Source organism: Aulostomus chinensis, chromosome 2, assembly GCF_037954235.1.
Source record: "Aulostomus chinensis isolate RoL2024-O1b breed Wild chromosome 2, RoL_Achi_v1.0, whole genome shotgun sequence".
NCBI lineage: Eukaryota > Metazoa > Chordata > Actinopteri > Syngnathiformes > Aulostomidae > Aulostomus > Aulostomus chinensis.
The window spans coordinates 10,508,610-10,523,405 of record NC_141321.1 but is presented as its reverse complement, the minus strand read 5'-3'; the positions used below and the strand labels follow the sequence as shown (position 1 = coordinate 10,523,405).

The window sequence follows — 14,796 nt, the reverse complement described above, 5'->3', positions numbered from 1 at the left end:
AAGCGTGTGGTGGCAAACGTGTCAGAGGGAGACTTGGACCAAGATGTACTGACATGTTTGCCCAGATTAGGTTTAATATTCTTGCAATGTGAGCCTGAAAACATGGCATGGCATTTCTGAGTAGACTGTGTTTGGCTAAAACTGTACTCTACCTGCTGCAGAATGGCAGGCTGCTCTGATCCAACTCAACCCCTCGGGGCTGGTTGAGGGAAAGTAAGTGTTTGGTGTAAAGGGGATACACAGAGACTGTTGATGTATTCTGTTGTGTGAATGAAACCTGTGCAGGAAGAGTAAGCTTTTTTAAGGCAGCTGTGCAGTGGCCCAGACTGCTTGTTAGATTTGTGAGCAGAAGAAACTTCCAGGAACAAGGAAAGTTTTACTGATTGGTACCATGTTAAAAGCAGTATTTTCTTGTTTGCTATTTATGTGTTAACATCTCCTTTTCACTTCATCTGTTCTGAGATGTCAGCGACACAATGGAGGTTGGCTGTAAGCGCACAAATAGTCTGAGCATTTATGAGAGTGGTGCAGATTTACTGCCCTGTACTATGGCTCGCTTTGATGAAAAATGATCGGCTCTATATTGGTTTAACTTGCGACATTTGGATTTTTAAAATACCCATTTATGGTTACATCATTCCATTAATTTGCTCCATTCAATCAATAAGTGACATAAAAAAAAATCAGACTAAACTTCTGTTAGTCCAACTAAAATGGGACCTTTAAAATCCAAGTGAACAAGTGAATTTTTAATTTTCAAAGTCAGACCAACATACATAGATAATACAGTTTGAAACGGGATAACTCTGGCACGTATGCACTCCTATATGCTGAAAACTAGTCTGGGGTACTGCTCATGTTCTATAGGTCCAGCTGTGGTGTTTAACGCAGAAGTCAAACAACAGTAAAGCAGGGAATCATCATGGCGGGCAAAACTACAGCAAAGACAACTCATTTCTGGAATGACAAGGAGACAAAGTTTACGAGTCTCAGCCTAAGAAGTTCTGAATTTTTCATTAATAAGCTTTGAATTTGAGTCCCCCATCTGACGAAGACACCGATGGGTAACTTGTATGGTATGTGATGAAATTATGAATGTACTGAACTTTGAGACTCTTGTTACAGGGTGTAGTGTAGCATCAGCATAATTTTACCATATGGAAATGTGTGAATGTTTTACTTGGAGCCATTTTCAGGGCCCTTTTGTCCCCAGTTGGCACCACCCCGTGCTGTTGGTGCACCAACTCTGATTTAAGTGCACACTCCTGTGAAGTTTCTGGTTTGTCTGAACTGAATGTAATGGAGAATGACACCTTGGCCCTCTCAGCAAGTGTGTGTATGATGCTGGTGTGTCCTTCTATAAAACCATTATACCTTAAAGTCATACACAGAGTCCAACCTTAACTTAAGATCACTTGGCAAGAGTTCCAGAACAAAATCAATTTTTAGGACTGGAATAACCTCAGTGGGTGGAGCGTCCTGTGTACCTTCAGACGGTGACCATGTCATTGCTACGTATCCCTGTGTGTACGACAGAGGGGACTTCAATGCCTCCCCTCAATTCCCTCTCATCATCCTTAGTGAACCCAATTCATTCAAATACATTTTCCTTGTCAGCATGTGCAATTGTCATGCACAGAATCTGTCTGACAAGTTTTCAGTGAAGGTTTTATGTGAAATTTCCTCCTTCAGTTCAACAACACATATTAATTTGTCTAGAGTCTTGTTTTGGGTGCTGTTTAGTGTCGTATTACAAAACTTTCACCAATTTACAGGTTTGGCATCTGGCGGGATTCAGGACATAAAGTGTGTACGAGTTCCTGCTTCATGTCCAGTAGAGTAACGAGTGGCTAAGGAGACGTCTGTGTGATATAGAGCCAGTGTTGGGCAGCTGCTGCGGCTGCTGGTGATGGCCTTCGAGTCTCATAATCTCACCACAAAATTGATTTTTGTGGTATTCATAACTCTAATTCACCAACTAATATTAGAATAAGTTAAATATTTAACATAAAAAAGTTATCTCATCCAGGTTTAAGCTAGTATGAACCACTAAACTGAGACTGTATTTCAGGTGTTTGTTCAACAATGGGCGGCACCGTCAGCACCGTCGCCTCACAGCAAGAAGGTTCCGGGTTCGAGCCCCGGCTCCATCACAGGATCTTTCTGTGTGGAGTCTCCATGTTCTCCCTGTTCCTGTGTGGGTTCTCTCTGGTTCTCCAGCTTCCTCCCACAGTCCAAAGACATCAAGAGAGGACGAGGCTGATGGATACTCTAAATTGACCGTAGGTGTGACTGTGAGTGTGAATGGTTGTCTGTCTCAATGTGTTGGTCCTGAGATGGACTGGTGACCTGTCCAGGGTGAACCCCACCTCTCGCCTGAAGACTGCTGGGATAGGCTCCACCCCCCATGACCCCTAACAGGATAAGCGGAAGGAAATGGATGGATGTTCAACAATGCTAACTTATTTCTGGATTTTAGAAGTCATACCTGCTTCTTTTGAGGTTTAGGACATCTTCAGTTCCTGCTTTTCACTGCAGTTATTGTGTTGTTGTTTTTTTTAATTTACTTACTCCTGCACATTTATCACTTCTAAATTTGTTTTATTTGAAGAACATCTTTGAGATTTATGGTATTTTGTCTATTTTGTGCAACTGATTCCATTTTTAATTTGATGATTTAATTAATTTGTCATTATGTCAAAGTGTATTTTCAAGTGTGACATTTCTAGCAGCATTTGGATTGTGTAAAATTAATTTCCGTATCAATTCCTACCATTTTATAAAATAATATACCTTTATAGTGTTTCTACTTTTTGGTAGTTTAGACATGAGTTCAAGAGCCTTTAAAGAATTGTGGTTGCAGTGGAAAACATAACAAAACAAAACAAAACATAACAAAACAAAAGATTCACACCCCGTGTACATTCAAGTTAAGCATGTATGCATCCTTCTCTGTGTTTACTGTAGCAAAAAAGTCCCTTTAGAATTTCACCATCCTGACATGATCTCTTACCACCCGAAGTAGCCTCCTCTGCTCCTTGAAGGTGGCGCAGCAGCCCAGCACGCCGGTTACCATGACAATGCCTCCAGCCAGGATCAGTATGTAGGCGGAGGCAGCGTACATCTTGGAGGGAAGAAGGCTGATGTAGTCGCTCTTCTCCACCAAGGTCCAAACACCCACTCCCATCACAACGCCCCCTGCCAGCTGGGAGAAGAACACATGATACCAGTCAAATCTCTAGCAGAGCTCCACCTGAAGGGGGAGGAGCCTGATCACTGAGCCGGTAAACAAATGAGACTGAAACGACAAATATGATCCACCCTTACTGAGCAATTAATAAGGTGGCGTCTCCTTGTCATGCCAGCAACGTTGGAAGCCATCAGGACCAATCAAGGTTAATTTTTTCTCGTCAGAGAATAAAACTTTCTTCCACCTTTGAATGTCCCATGTTTGGTGCTCCCTTACAAAGTCCAAACGGGCAATTTTGTGGTGTTGAAGGAGACGTGGCCTTTGAAAACGTTTTTTTATTTTTGAAGCCCTTCCTTCACAGATGCCGTCTGATGGTTACTGGGCTGCAGTCAGCACCAGTAATGGCCTACATTTGGGACGAGGATCATCCCGTGTCTTGACGGACAGACATTTGGATTGTCTGGCTCAACGGCGGTGAGATTTTTTTGGGTCTACCACTTGATTTTGTTTGTTCCATAACCCTAAGGATCTTTTAAGAAATGCAAAATGACTGTCTTACTGAATCCAACCTCAGCAGCGATGGCATGTTGTGAGAGGCCTTGTTTATGCGGCTCAGCAATCCTACCACGTTCCAAGACAGTGAGCTTTTTTTGCCTTTGCCATCAAGAGATCTTTACAGTGTGATTACTTGACAGGAAATGACACGAAATCCAAATTTTTGCACAGATTTTGGCTTTTAAAAGCTGTGATCTTAAACTTTTGATCAGCTGACAAACAGCCTATTTCAGTTAAAACTGTTGTTTTCAATAAATTGCCTGCTCACAACTTTTGGTCTCTTGTGTCCATTTCTTCTTTTTGCATTTTGAAGCTCTACTTAGAACCTTCCTAAGACCCAACAGTGCAAAATTCATGCAGATTTTTTAAGTGGTCTTAACACTTTGATCAGGAGTGTATAATCAAAACCCAACATCTTCAGCTTAACCTGAACGTCCACCAATAATAGCAGTAATCCATTCTATCCAATATTTCCCGAACAAGTCCGCAGATGGTGCAAACCTGTCATTATGCCAAAAGACCTCACCGGAACAGCCTAACTGGGATTCAATTTTTCAGGGATAAGTGCAGAAGCTAGACAGTGAGTCAGAGTGCACCACACCTAGACACAGTGTGTCAGTAAAATACACAAATGCAGTGTTGGGAAAGACACTTGGCAAATGTATTCAACACTCAGCTGACTCCGGTGTGATTACTTCTCAATGTGACCTCTGTAGGGCTGCTTGACTACTGCAATTATCTTGACCGGGGTTGTAACAGTGAAAATTGAGATCACATCATAGTCTACAGATTTAAGAAAACATCTTTGTCTGATACAGATCAAGACAAAAAAGTACACCCTTGTCATTTTAATGGATCTTACAATGAAAATAGGACATAAAAATCAAGTATTAAATTTAAAAATTGTGCAGCCGTAGTGAACAGTTCCATAAAAGTACCGTTTGATTGATTAGTAATTATTTTAAAAACAGAAAGACACGCTCAGTACTTGAAGAAACCCCGAATGATAACAGGGCTGTGAAGCTACGCATCTCATGATTTGATACTGTCACAATACTTGGGAGCTGTTTCAGTTTGTTATGTGACCCTTTACTACTGCAATTCTACAAAAAAAAAAATTGTGAATCAGATTTTTCTTTGATTTTTTAATAGCAGCCCATTCATATCAATGTAATCACACGCTGCATTATTCTGGAGGACTTTTAAATGTCGGGGCCAAAAAGAAAAATCCACCTGGCACAAAATGTCAGTCTTAAAATCAACAGCCTTCACATTAACCTGAAGTTGGACACTGTTCCTACAAAAACTTGGACTGCATTTAAAAGTGGTAAATGTACACTAGATTAACAATACATAATTACTGAGGTAAATTAAACTGGCAACAGCAACTTGTTCCTCCAGGTGTCAACTCTTATAAACATGCAGAGGCTACGATGAAGAAGTTGAATAACCACTCCATTTTACTCTCCACATATTGATTCAGGAACAGGAAAAAAATCAAGATGCATATCATCATCATCATCATCATCATAATAATAAAAGCAGCACAGCAACAGCCGTTTGTTTCAACTCACAACCCTGACAAAAGCACCCTGCTACCCTGCACACAAAGATGCAGAGATGACTCATTAAGGAGCAGCGGCAGTAATAATACTATGCTTACTGCATCTGCAGGTAAAACCCAGTAAACAACACCATCATGAATCTGGACCTGTTTGTGAAAGCTTCACCAGGGAAAATCAAACCTCAGCGGCCCCTGGTGGAAGCAGGGGGTAATAACTGGAAAGAGAGGGAGACGTAAAATATAATGTAAATACATAAACAGCTCCAGAGTCCTACAGGGGTTTTCCTTCATCTTTGTGTGTGATGGGGATCAACAAAATCTTCTTTCCAGTTTTCCAACTAATGCTAGTGAGCCCAACTGTCTTGGCCCTCTCTTCGTGGCAACAGCTTTCTATTAATGCTTAAAGTGTGATATTAAGAAAAGAACCTGTAACAGGACAAACCATACACCACATTGTTCTCTGCTGCAGCTCAAAATGGTGAACAGTAATTCTCTAAGCGTGGGCTGCAGCCTGCTGCTGAGCCATGAAGACACAGCTGGTTACATAAAATAATGGAATGACCATAAAATATTGACGATTAAAAATGTTTAGATTTTCAAAAAGTGATGGTAACCAATAAAACAACTAGTATTTTAAATTATGCTAGATCTTATCCAGACCTCTCTTCAATCAAGAACATACAGAATCTTCTAGTGTTTTGTCTGTAGCAGGGAATAATAACTGACTAATACAATCAGAGAACAGAGGACAGCAGACATGTTCCTAGATGTTCTCTGGCCGTTCTTCGTTTGTTCATTCACAGCAGGTACATTAACAAGTCTGCTGGTGCAAACTCTCAACTTTCTTCTGTTGGCAAATCAGAATCATCCTGCTAGAACATCTGAGCAGCACAAAGATTTATCCAAGAAACAGACACGCTTTCCAATCAATTTGAGGAGGCATCGACAGAGAGCTGTGATAAATGTTCCCGCTGAAGTGCATCGACAGCTGCCATTCAGCAAACTGGGTGCTGTTCATTTTGATTTCTCAGGTTCACTTCAGAAAAAAACAGAACCTGAAATAAGTGTTACTGTGATGCACATGGCAACAAAAGATGTGTGTTTCACATTCAAGGAACAAGCAGTTCTTGATACTCAAGCTGCTTTGTGTGGTGAGAGTTTTAATCACGTCCGTTAGTTAGGTGGCAAGGTCATAGTGGACAAAGTACAGAAGAAACTGCAAAGCAAATGTCTACAGGTCTGATTTTGTTCCAAACTTAATATGGTGGTAACACTGCCACTGCCAACACTCAGCATATTCATCTGCTTCTTCAAGACAAATCTGATTCATTTGTCAGACAGATGATTAACACATATGGGTAAAGCAGAAAGTGCTACTTCGCGCTGAGGATGAGTGAGAAAGAGACAGACACCCTTCCCTCTGCTGCCTCTAAAATGTCAGCATTGATGTTTGACTCATGTTTTCCACAGCAAACCAACCAAATGATGAAGTTGGATATTTGTAGTGCTTTCCTCCGGCAACGCCACATTCTTGATACTGGAAAGTTTTATGAAACTGGGCTTTGAATGCATCTTCTGTGTCCTCTGTTAAAAGAAGTATGCAACTTGGCTTCAGTTCTCTGGACAGGAATAGCAGCAGGACTTCATCTGCTGGCTGAATAAAAAGGTTCTTTTTTTTCTTTTAATGGAAATGTGAGGAAATGCTGTATATAGAAGAATGACGGTTATTTAAAAAAAAATACACAACTGAAATCGCTTGGGTTTGAAATGACCTCTCTTCAGTTTAATCAGGGACTGCATAGAATGTGTATCATAAATTACCTCTAGTTTGATCAATACCACAGTAGGACCTGCTTAGAACTCCAACAAAGCTATTGATCCTCACGGCTTCTAAAATTGAAACACATTTGGACTGTTTTTGCTTTTGCCAGACTTGGTGGATGTGTTAACCAGGACTCCACCACCAGGTAGTTTCACTGCACACCATGCAAACCTCTGACAGCGTCATGTCATGCAGATGGATTAGGAACAGTAATGAGGATGTACAGATAAGAATTCAGGTTATTGATAAATGACTGTTTACAATAATTACACCATAATTAGATTACATCTCATCTGAGCTGAGGTGTGTAAGTTAATTACATATGATTGGTTGTGTGCCATTGTAAAATCATTTCCATTGAGGAGTAAAAGGGAAGCGGCAGAAGAATTGATGGTTTCAATTAACTGAGGGCTTATTATCTCAAACGCCATTCGATTGGGTTTCAACATTGACCTGCTACTTGTCAGCACCTCTACAGATGGAATACATTACTCAGTCTGGAAGAACACTTCAGTTTATTACACCCTGGGCCTTACGGTAGATGGGCCAACGTTTCTATTAAGGGTTGTTGGGTTCTGGGTACATCTGGGTACTATTCTCAGTAACAATCACTGTGCTGGAAAGGTGTGTGTGTCGCTTATCGGAGTTGGTTTAAAACACATGATACATTGTATGGAGTTAAAATCGTGCCAAAACCTCACAAACACACACAAAACATGTTTCTTCTCACACCCAACGATTGATACATGATGCTTCAGAAACAAATGCAGCATGATTTACACATACAAATAAACATATTTCTTCAAGTACAAACTAAAATCTTTAAAGTAAAAAAAAAAAATCCTTCAAGTACAAAAAAACCCAACAACAATTCTACAACTATGAAAAACTGTCACGTGACTTTTGGGACAAATTTTCCGCCTTGCAGAGCCACACACAAGCGCAATGAATTACAGGACATTTCTTAGAACATTTACCTGCTTTTGTGTGTGGATCTGAGAATAACCCATAATAAAACGTGTGTGTGTGTGTGTGTGTGTGTGTGTGTTAAAGTAATGTGACGTTTGCATGCCAGCGTTAATACTAAAGGTACAGACCATGAATTATTCTATATTGAAAGACAACGATATCAAAGCACTGAACACTTACCCAAAAGAGAAAGTTGAACGTAAACAGGAGGTATTTCAGACAGATGGTCCCACATGTTTCTTTTTTCTCCTCGTATGCCCCCATGCTGCAAAAGACAGAATATTTCACAATTTCAGAATACAGCTTCACTTGAAATTCGACAACGGTCAGGGCAGGCTCTAATTAGTCACTTCATCTAACACAACCGATCAATAATTACAGTCTCATCAAACGTGCACAAACGTGTAGAAATGAGTAAATACAAGAGTAAATTCAAAGTCCATTTTGCAGTCACTCGGTGTTGTATCCTCACAGTTGGAGGACATTAACTGAGCGAAGCCTAGACTTTGTCTTAATTCTTCTTTGTCTTCTTATTCTAAACTAGACAATATTTTGATTTAAGTGCTTGCATGAGTTGACCTGATGGCTAGTTTCACAGAACTATTGCAGAAGTCGCCTATCGTAAACTGACTGGAAAAGCAGATGATTGGATGAACCATCTGCTTATCACAGCAAATCTAAATCACCCAGTGAAACAAACTCAGATTGGAGCTGAGAACCAGTTTGTAGAACAGCTACAATGTCTTTTTCATCTAGAAAAGCTTCAGCTGCATTTTTTGGCTCCTCTTTACATGAAGAAATACTCTCCAGTTCTGATGTGACTGACGCTATAGCATCATCTCCGCTAACCTCTTCAGCTGCCATTATTGTCTTGAACTCGCAGTCTCGCTGTCATCTTACCTAAACCACACCCCTATTTCTTCTAACGATCCTGACTGGTCAAAAGCGCTGGCTGTTTGGACACAAACTCATAACTTGTAGCCTGACAAGTTGGCTTTTCCCATGATTTCATGAAACCAGCTGCCTCACAAGGTAATACATGTGTTGCTTATAGAATATTCCATCCATATTCTTATTTACACGCTGCAGAGTAAAGCCCCACTAATAAGACACACCATGTGGCGTGTCTTTACATCCCTATGTTGGAGTTTCCATCCAGAATATGAACTGTTTGCTACCATGCTATATTTTTGAGCTTATATATCAAGCTGAGTTCTAGCTGGAGAGAAGGTTGTCAAGCACTTTGACTGCTGTATGTGGCAGGAAAACCCGAAAAAAACTCCAAGAGAACTTCATAGCTTCAGGTAAAGATAATCAGAACATGCTATTTACAGGGCAGGGCAGTGTCTTACTCATCGCACTGTCTTCACTGGAATATTGCCATCCCCTGTTTAAACGTAAGTCAACATCTATGGTTCTAAAGGTGAAAGCCAACACTTGTGATTTAAGAGAAAGTGAGTTATATTTACAGCAGAAGAGCTGCTGAGAGTCAACCCTGTCAACACAAATATATGGAAGTGGCTGGTGGTCTGGTGATTCCCTGGGCATGACTTAACAAACGTGCAATGCAGGCGAGGAGTGAGTAAACAGGAAACAGATTGTTTAAAAAAAAAGCTTGAAACAAAAGCTAATCTTCCTTTTACTGTAAAGTAAATTTAACAAATGAGATGTTGCAGGGTTACTGCAGTCTGTGGGGGAGGAAACATCAGATCAGTAGAGTACGCCTGTAGCAGCTGAGTTATTTCATGTGTATGCAGAGATCCATGACTAAGCACTAAGTAGCAGCTGAGAGTCAGCCAAAGGCTGCAAATTATAACCACTGGCTTCCCTGGTGCCTAGTAGCAACAACCAGCCCTGCAACTGGCAAATAACAGCTAAATAATATTTCAAACAGGGGGTGTTTATGAGAAGCTTGTGTAAAAACAAACTTGTACTCATGTTGAATGACTCAATTATGTTCCACTTAAAAAGGCATGAAAACAGTTGGAAGCTTTACTCAAAAATCTCTATACCCAAGCCGCAATTATTGACCCCATTTTTTTAAGTCTGATAATGTTTTCACCACAACAATGCCAAACAAGCATCCCACGAACCTTGAGAGATTGAGAGAGCTCATCGCAGCACAACACTTGCTACTTGCTGCCTTCTTGTAATCTTTATTCCCCCAGCCGAACACCGTTTTTACCCCACAATCTTCTTGGCTCGCTTGTCAGTCAAGCCCAGACTCGCCCTCCCCTGGCTGCCTCCTCCTCTAACCTCATATATCCAAGGAGCATGAGTGACTCCGTCTATGAACATCTGCTAGAGCGGACACCTCTTAATTCAGTTCAAACAGGATTTAATTGACAAAAGCCTTCAAGAGCCCAACGTGACACAGCTGAGTAAAGAAAGGAGACTTTGTTTAAAATGTTGACAGGTTTCACATTTATACTAGAAATGTTCCCTCTGTACTGAGGGGTTTACTCACAAGAACTAATTTCCTGAGTTGTTGCTCTTCATTAACTTCAGTTTGTTTTGTCAATACAGTTACCAAGTAAATAAAGACCACGACCCGTCTGACAGTCACCATGAACTGCGTTTAGTGAGCTCATGGCTGTCTCATCCCAGTTTATTGGTGAACATGCAGGTCACAGAGGTACATAATGAATATGTTTTGAGGCCTGCTGATTTAGCACTGAGAGAAAGAATGGCAGATGTTTGGAGGAAACGCCATCATTTTTAGCAATTGTATGGAAGAAAAAAAAATTATCCCACCAAAACTGACAGGTTCAAGATTTGTTTTCAATGACTTAAGAGTCCAAACACCGATACAGATCTAATAAGACCTTGTCAGTGGCACTGGACCAAAGTTTTGTTTTCAATTCTCCTGCCAAGATTTTAGCTTTTCTCTGTATCTCTATTTGGGTCAACAGACTACTTTGGGCCACATTGATAAAAAGATGATGGTAATGAAACCCCGGTTAAAATTGGATATAAGTAGATTAACGAAGGCTACATAAGAAGTAACTTTTTTTTTCTTTTTCTTTTTTTTTAGATAAGTATTCTGAACCCCTTCTCGCACCAAACTGGAGCAGGCTCCTAAAGGAGTGCCATTCAGGATTTTCTGAACCTTGGTTCTCTCCACTGAACTGGCCCGCGTTTTGAGCTGAACCATTATGTTGTAAAATGCACAATGAGGCACACACCTGTGCAGAGCTGTGTCTGCTGTAGTCGCAACAAAACAGGTGGGTAAACTGTAAAATTCAGTTCATATAAAGATGAAACACAGGAAAAAGATCCATTAATGTCATTAGCTCACACGCAGGTGATGCAATGCTACTGGGTTGCCATTGGACTGGGTTTGTCACTTGTGTTCATCAACCCCTGTGAATCACCACACTGTACCACAGCAAGGAGGGAGGCAGGGGAGGAGCAGTGGGAGAGATTCAATAAGGGTTCACAAGACAAACAAGTGTTTTTTTTTTTTCTAGTTGGGCTATAAACTTGAATTGGGGGTTTGCAAATGGGCCCCAAATCCGTTCGAGAGGAAGTTTCCAGAGCAGCCAGAATCCTCGTTGACTCGTCACCAAGCGTAGTCAGAGGTATCGTGATCCAGAGATTCAGAGCAGAGAGACAAGAATAGAGATGAATGCGACCCTGGTAGAGACGCACCAACTAACTGATGAACTGATTAGTCAATCAAAGGAAAATTAATTGCCACAGTTGCTCCATTTTAAGTATCGTTCTGCTGGTTCTAGACCAGGGGTAGGGAACCATGTGCCATGGAAGGCCATGTGTATGCAGGTTTTCCTTCCAACCAAACACTTAAACAGCTGATTCCACTGATTAACACTCTTCTGTGGCTGAAGGTGTGTTGATCAGTGGAATCACCTGTGAAAGTGTTTGGTTGGAAGGAAAACCTGCATACACACGGCTCTCCATGGCACATGGTTCCCTACCCCTGGTCTAGACTCATCAAATCTTTAGACCAGGGGTGTCCAAACTGGTCCAGTAAGGGCCGGTGTGGCTGCAGGTTTTCATTCCACCCGAGCAAAAGCAACACCTGATTCTACTTAAATCAACTAAGCTGTGTCCACACAGCTCATTTGTTGCATCAGGTGTTGCTTTTGCTCGGTTGGAATGAAAACCTGCAGCCACACCGGCCCTTACTGGACCAGTTTGGACACCCCTGCTTTAGACACTTATGACATTTATGGATGGACAATAGAAGCCAATGTCACTTCAGACTCTAGGAAATGTGATGAGACATTTTATTGACTGAATGATTTATCGTGGACATAATCTGCAGACTTATCAAAGATCAGAAATAATCATTGGCTGCAGTCTTAGACTTTGTTATTTGGAGTCTTCTGGTCCGGCAAGAGATTCAGAGTCAAGCAGCTTAGTTGTACAGAATTTTTTAAAAATTGTTTTTGAATGCTTTCCAAGAGCCCAAAGTGGCATGTTCAAATGAGTTCTTTTGGTCACCCATCAGTAACCAAAAGAAAAAAAACATTAAAAATTAGATTGTCATAAAAAAAATCAAAATAGAACACGAATTCATATATTCAAGGGTCTGATACCAGCAAATATTTGACGTTTGCTTGAGAAAAAAAACTGAACTGATGGATTATCAAGTAAGTCTGCGATTAATTTTCACTTGATTGATTATTGCAGCTCCAGATACTTAAACAAGCTGAGAGCTTTCATAAGATACTGGAGTAATAGCACAACTTCTCTCCCTGCAAGAAACAATCTCTTCTACTGGCACAGCTGAGTATATTGTTCAGCTACATCACCTTTAAGACGAATCCTCTCCTCTGCAGTTAAGAGAATTGTAAAATAATCCAGGGTGCTGACAACTCCGGCAACATTCAAGTCTTGAAAGGCCCATATGATAAATAAAACATTCAGAATGAATACACGATCCTGCAGTTTATCAGAAAAAAAATTGGTAATCAACGAGGATCCTCTTTAGATCTGAGCTATAAATCTTTATTATTCCTTCTGGGAGCATAAAACAGATCTGAAACAATCTCAGGGTCAATGTGTCACTTGCTGGGAGGCCTTGACATGTGTTTTTAAGCATGCTTCCTGAGTGGACACGGAACAGGTGTCACTTTCTGAAGGTTACTGTCTAGACACGAAACATACACATGTAATCTGACTAAACTGGATCGGAATAAACTCGATCCGGTCTGAACTTTAAATTTGAGAGGATGTTTCTTGGACTCAAGTCAAGACTTGACATGAGTCACATTTTCAGTCACACCTGTGACATTCAAGACACTGGAAGAACCGCTGCCGGGTTTTGGTACCGGGACTCTTTGCCTCCATCCCCCTGAGCAGCACTAACGGCTTCTATTAGCTTAATAACACTTCCGCTACAAATCACGGCGGAGCAAATGATACTAAACTACACCCCCGTCTTCTTCAGGTTATTCACGCGTTTATTTACAAGAAGAGACTAAACGTTAGTCTTGTTTTATTTTTACTCTACACAATAATGAGCGGGTATTACTCAACCAGACGGCAGCGTGTTTAGCCTGGGACCGTGTTTCCTCGAGTCGCTTCCCCCAGAGTAAGCTAACGCTCAACTCAGGCTCCACTGCCCTCTGCGCTTCTACTTCGACTGCATTAGGCGGTTTTAAACAATAAAACCTTCCTCTTAGACGGCCATAAACACGTACAATGACAAAGGTTTAATTGAAAGTTGTAAATATTTCGTCGGCGTCAATTTAAAGCCAGACAAAGCTGTCTAGTCTGGGCTGTGCTAAACCGCAGTGGCCCCCCGGAGGAGCAGCTAACACCGACCACTTCCTGCTTCCACTTACCTGACGGATCTTTTATCGACGCGGAGACTTAAAGTGTAAAACAATCCCGAATGTCGCCGGATTTATGTCCTCTCTCCTCGGAATAAGACCTCCGCGACAGCCGTGTGATGTTGGGCAGGAAGACTGAGGCGGTGTTTGAGCTCTGGCGGCTGCTGCTATTGACTCCACCCCGGGCCACCTTGTTGGGTCCAGGCGTTTTTTCTGTCCCGGGGCGACTCTTCACCTCCGGTCGTGCCTCCTCGTACACAGGTACAGAGAGAGGAATGCGCCTCATGTTTGGAAACCTACTGCGTTAGTATAGTTTGGAGTACTTGAGATTAACTAAACTGCTAGTCTACTTTAGTAACTACAAACTAAAATCTGCTGTCAAGTTTTGATGTTCAAAGACGTGTGATATAAATTAAAAAAAAACTAATAATGAGGAAATTATAACACCATGTTGCCATTTTATTCCAATGTCAATCATAAACTTTTTGACCTCATTACTACTAACAGATACTAACAGAGGCTTGAACCAAGATGATGATTCGTCTTTTAGAGGGGTTTAACTAAATTAATTCTTTGGTTTAAATATTTGCCACCTTCTCACAAGGATGAAGGATGTGTTGGTTTAATGCAGGCTGAACTGTTGGCACTTCATACAATAGACCTGTAATACTGATTTGGTCAGTTGATTTAGCAAAAAAAGAAAGTACAAGTCTCATTTCTATACATCCCATATTTCATAATTCCTTCCAAGTCGATTGTACGCGATGAGTTTATTTTTGTGTAATGTTGCCAGGAGATGTATTGAGAATGGAACACATCTATTTATCGGTCCTCTTCTTTCTCTGACATGTATTTTTGTGTTCATGTATGTTTCCAACGAGTGCGGAATTGAGCA

The 14,796-nt window shown here is 41.0% G+C and overlaps 1 protein-coding gene across 1 annotated transcript in view; it reads right to left on the bottom strand.

Annotated features, from left to right (window-relative positions):
• The window catches only part of LOC147269048 (CD151 antigen-like), a 28,605-nt gene extending 14,439 nt beyond the window's left edge, over nt 1-14,166 (bottom strand). Inside the window, exons 1-3 of the mRNA XM_086227308.1 lie at nt 13,914-14,166; nt 8,281-8,365; nt 3,014-3,205 (exon numbers count right to left, since the gene is read on the bottom strand). Of these exons, the coding sequence (XP_086083434.1) occupies nt 3,014-3,205; nt 8,281-8,364 (276 nt within the window). The 5' untranslated portion in view covers nt 8,365; nt 13,914-14,166. The remainder of the gene's footprint in view (nt 1-3,013; nt 3,206-8,280; nt 8,366-13,913) is intronic.
• Between the last annotated feature and the right edge of the window lie 630 nt (nt 14,167-14,796).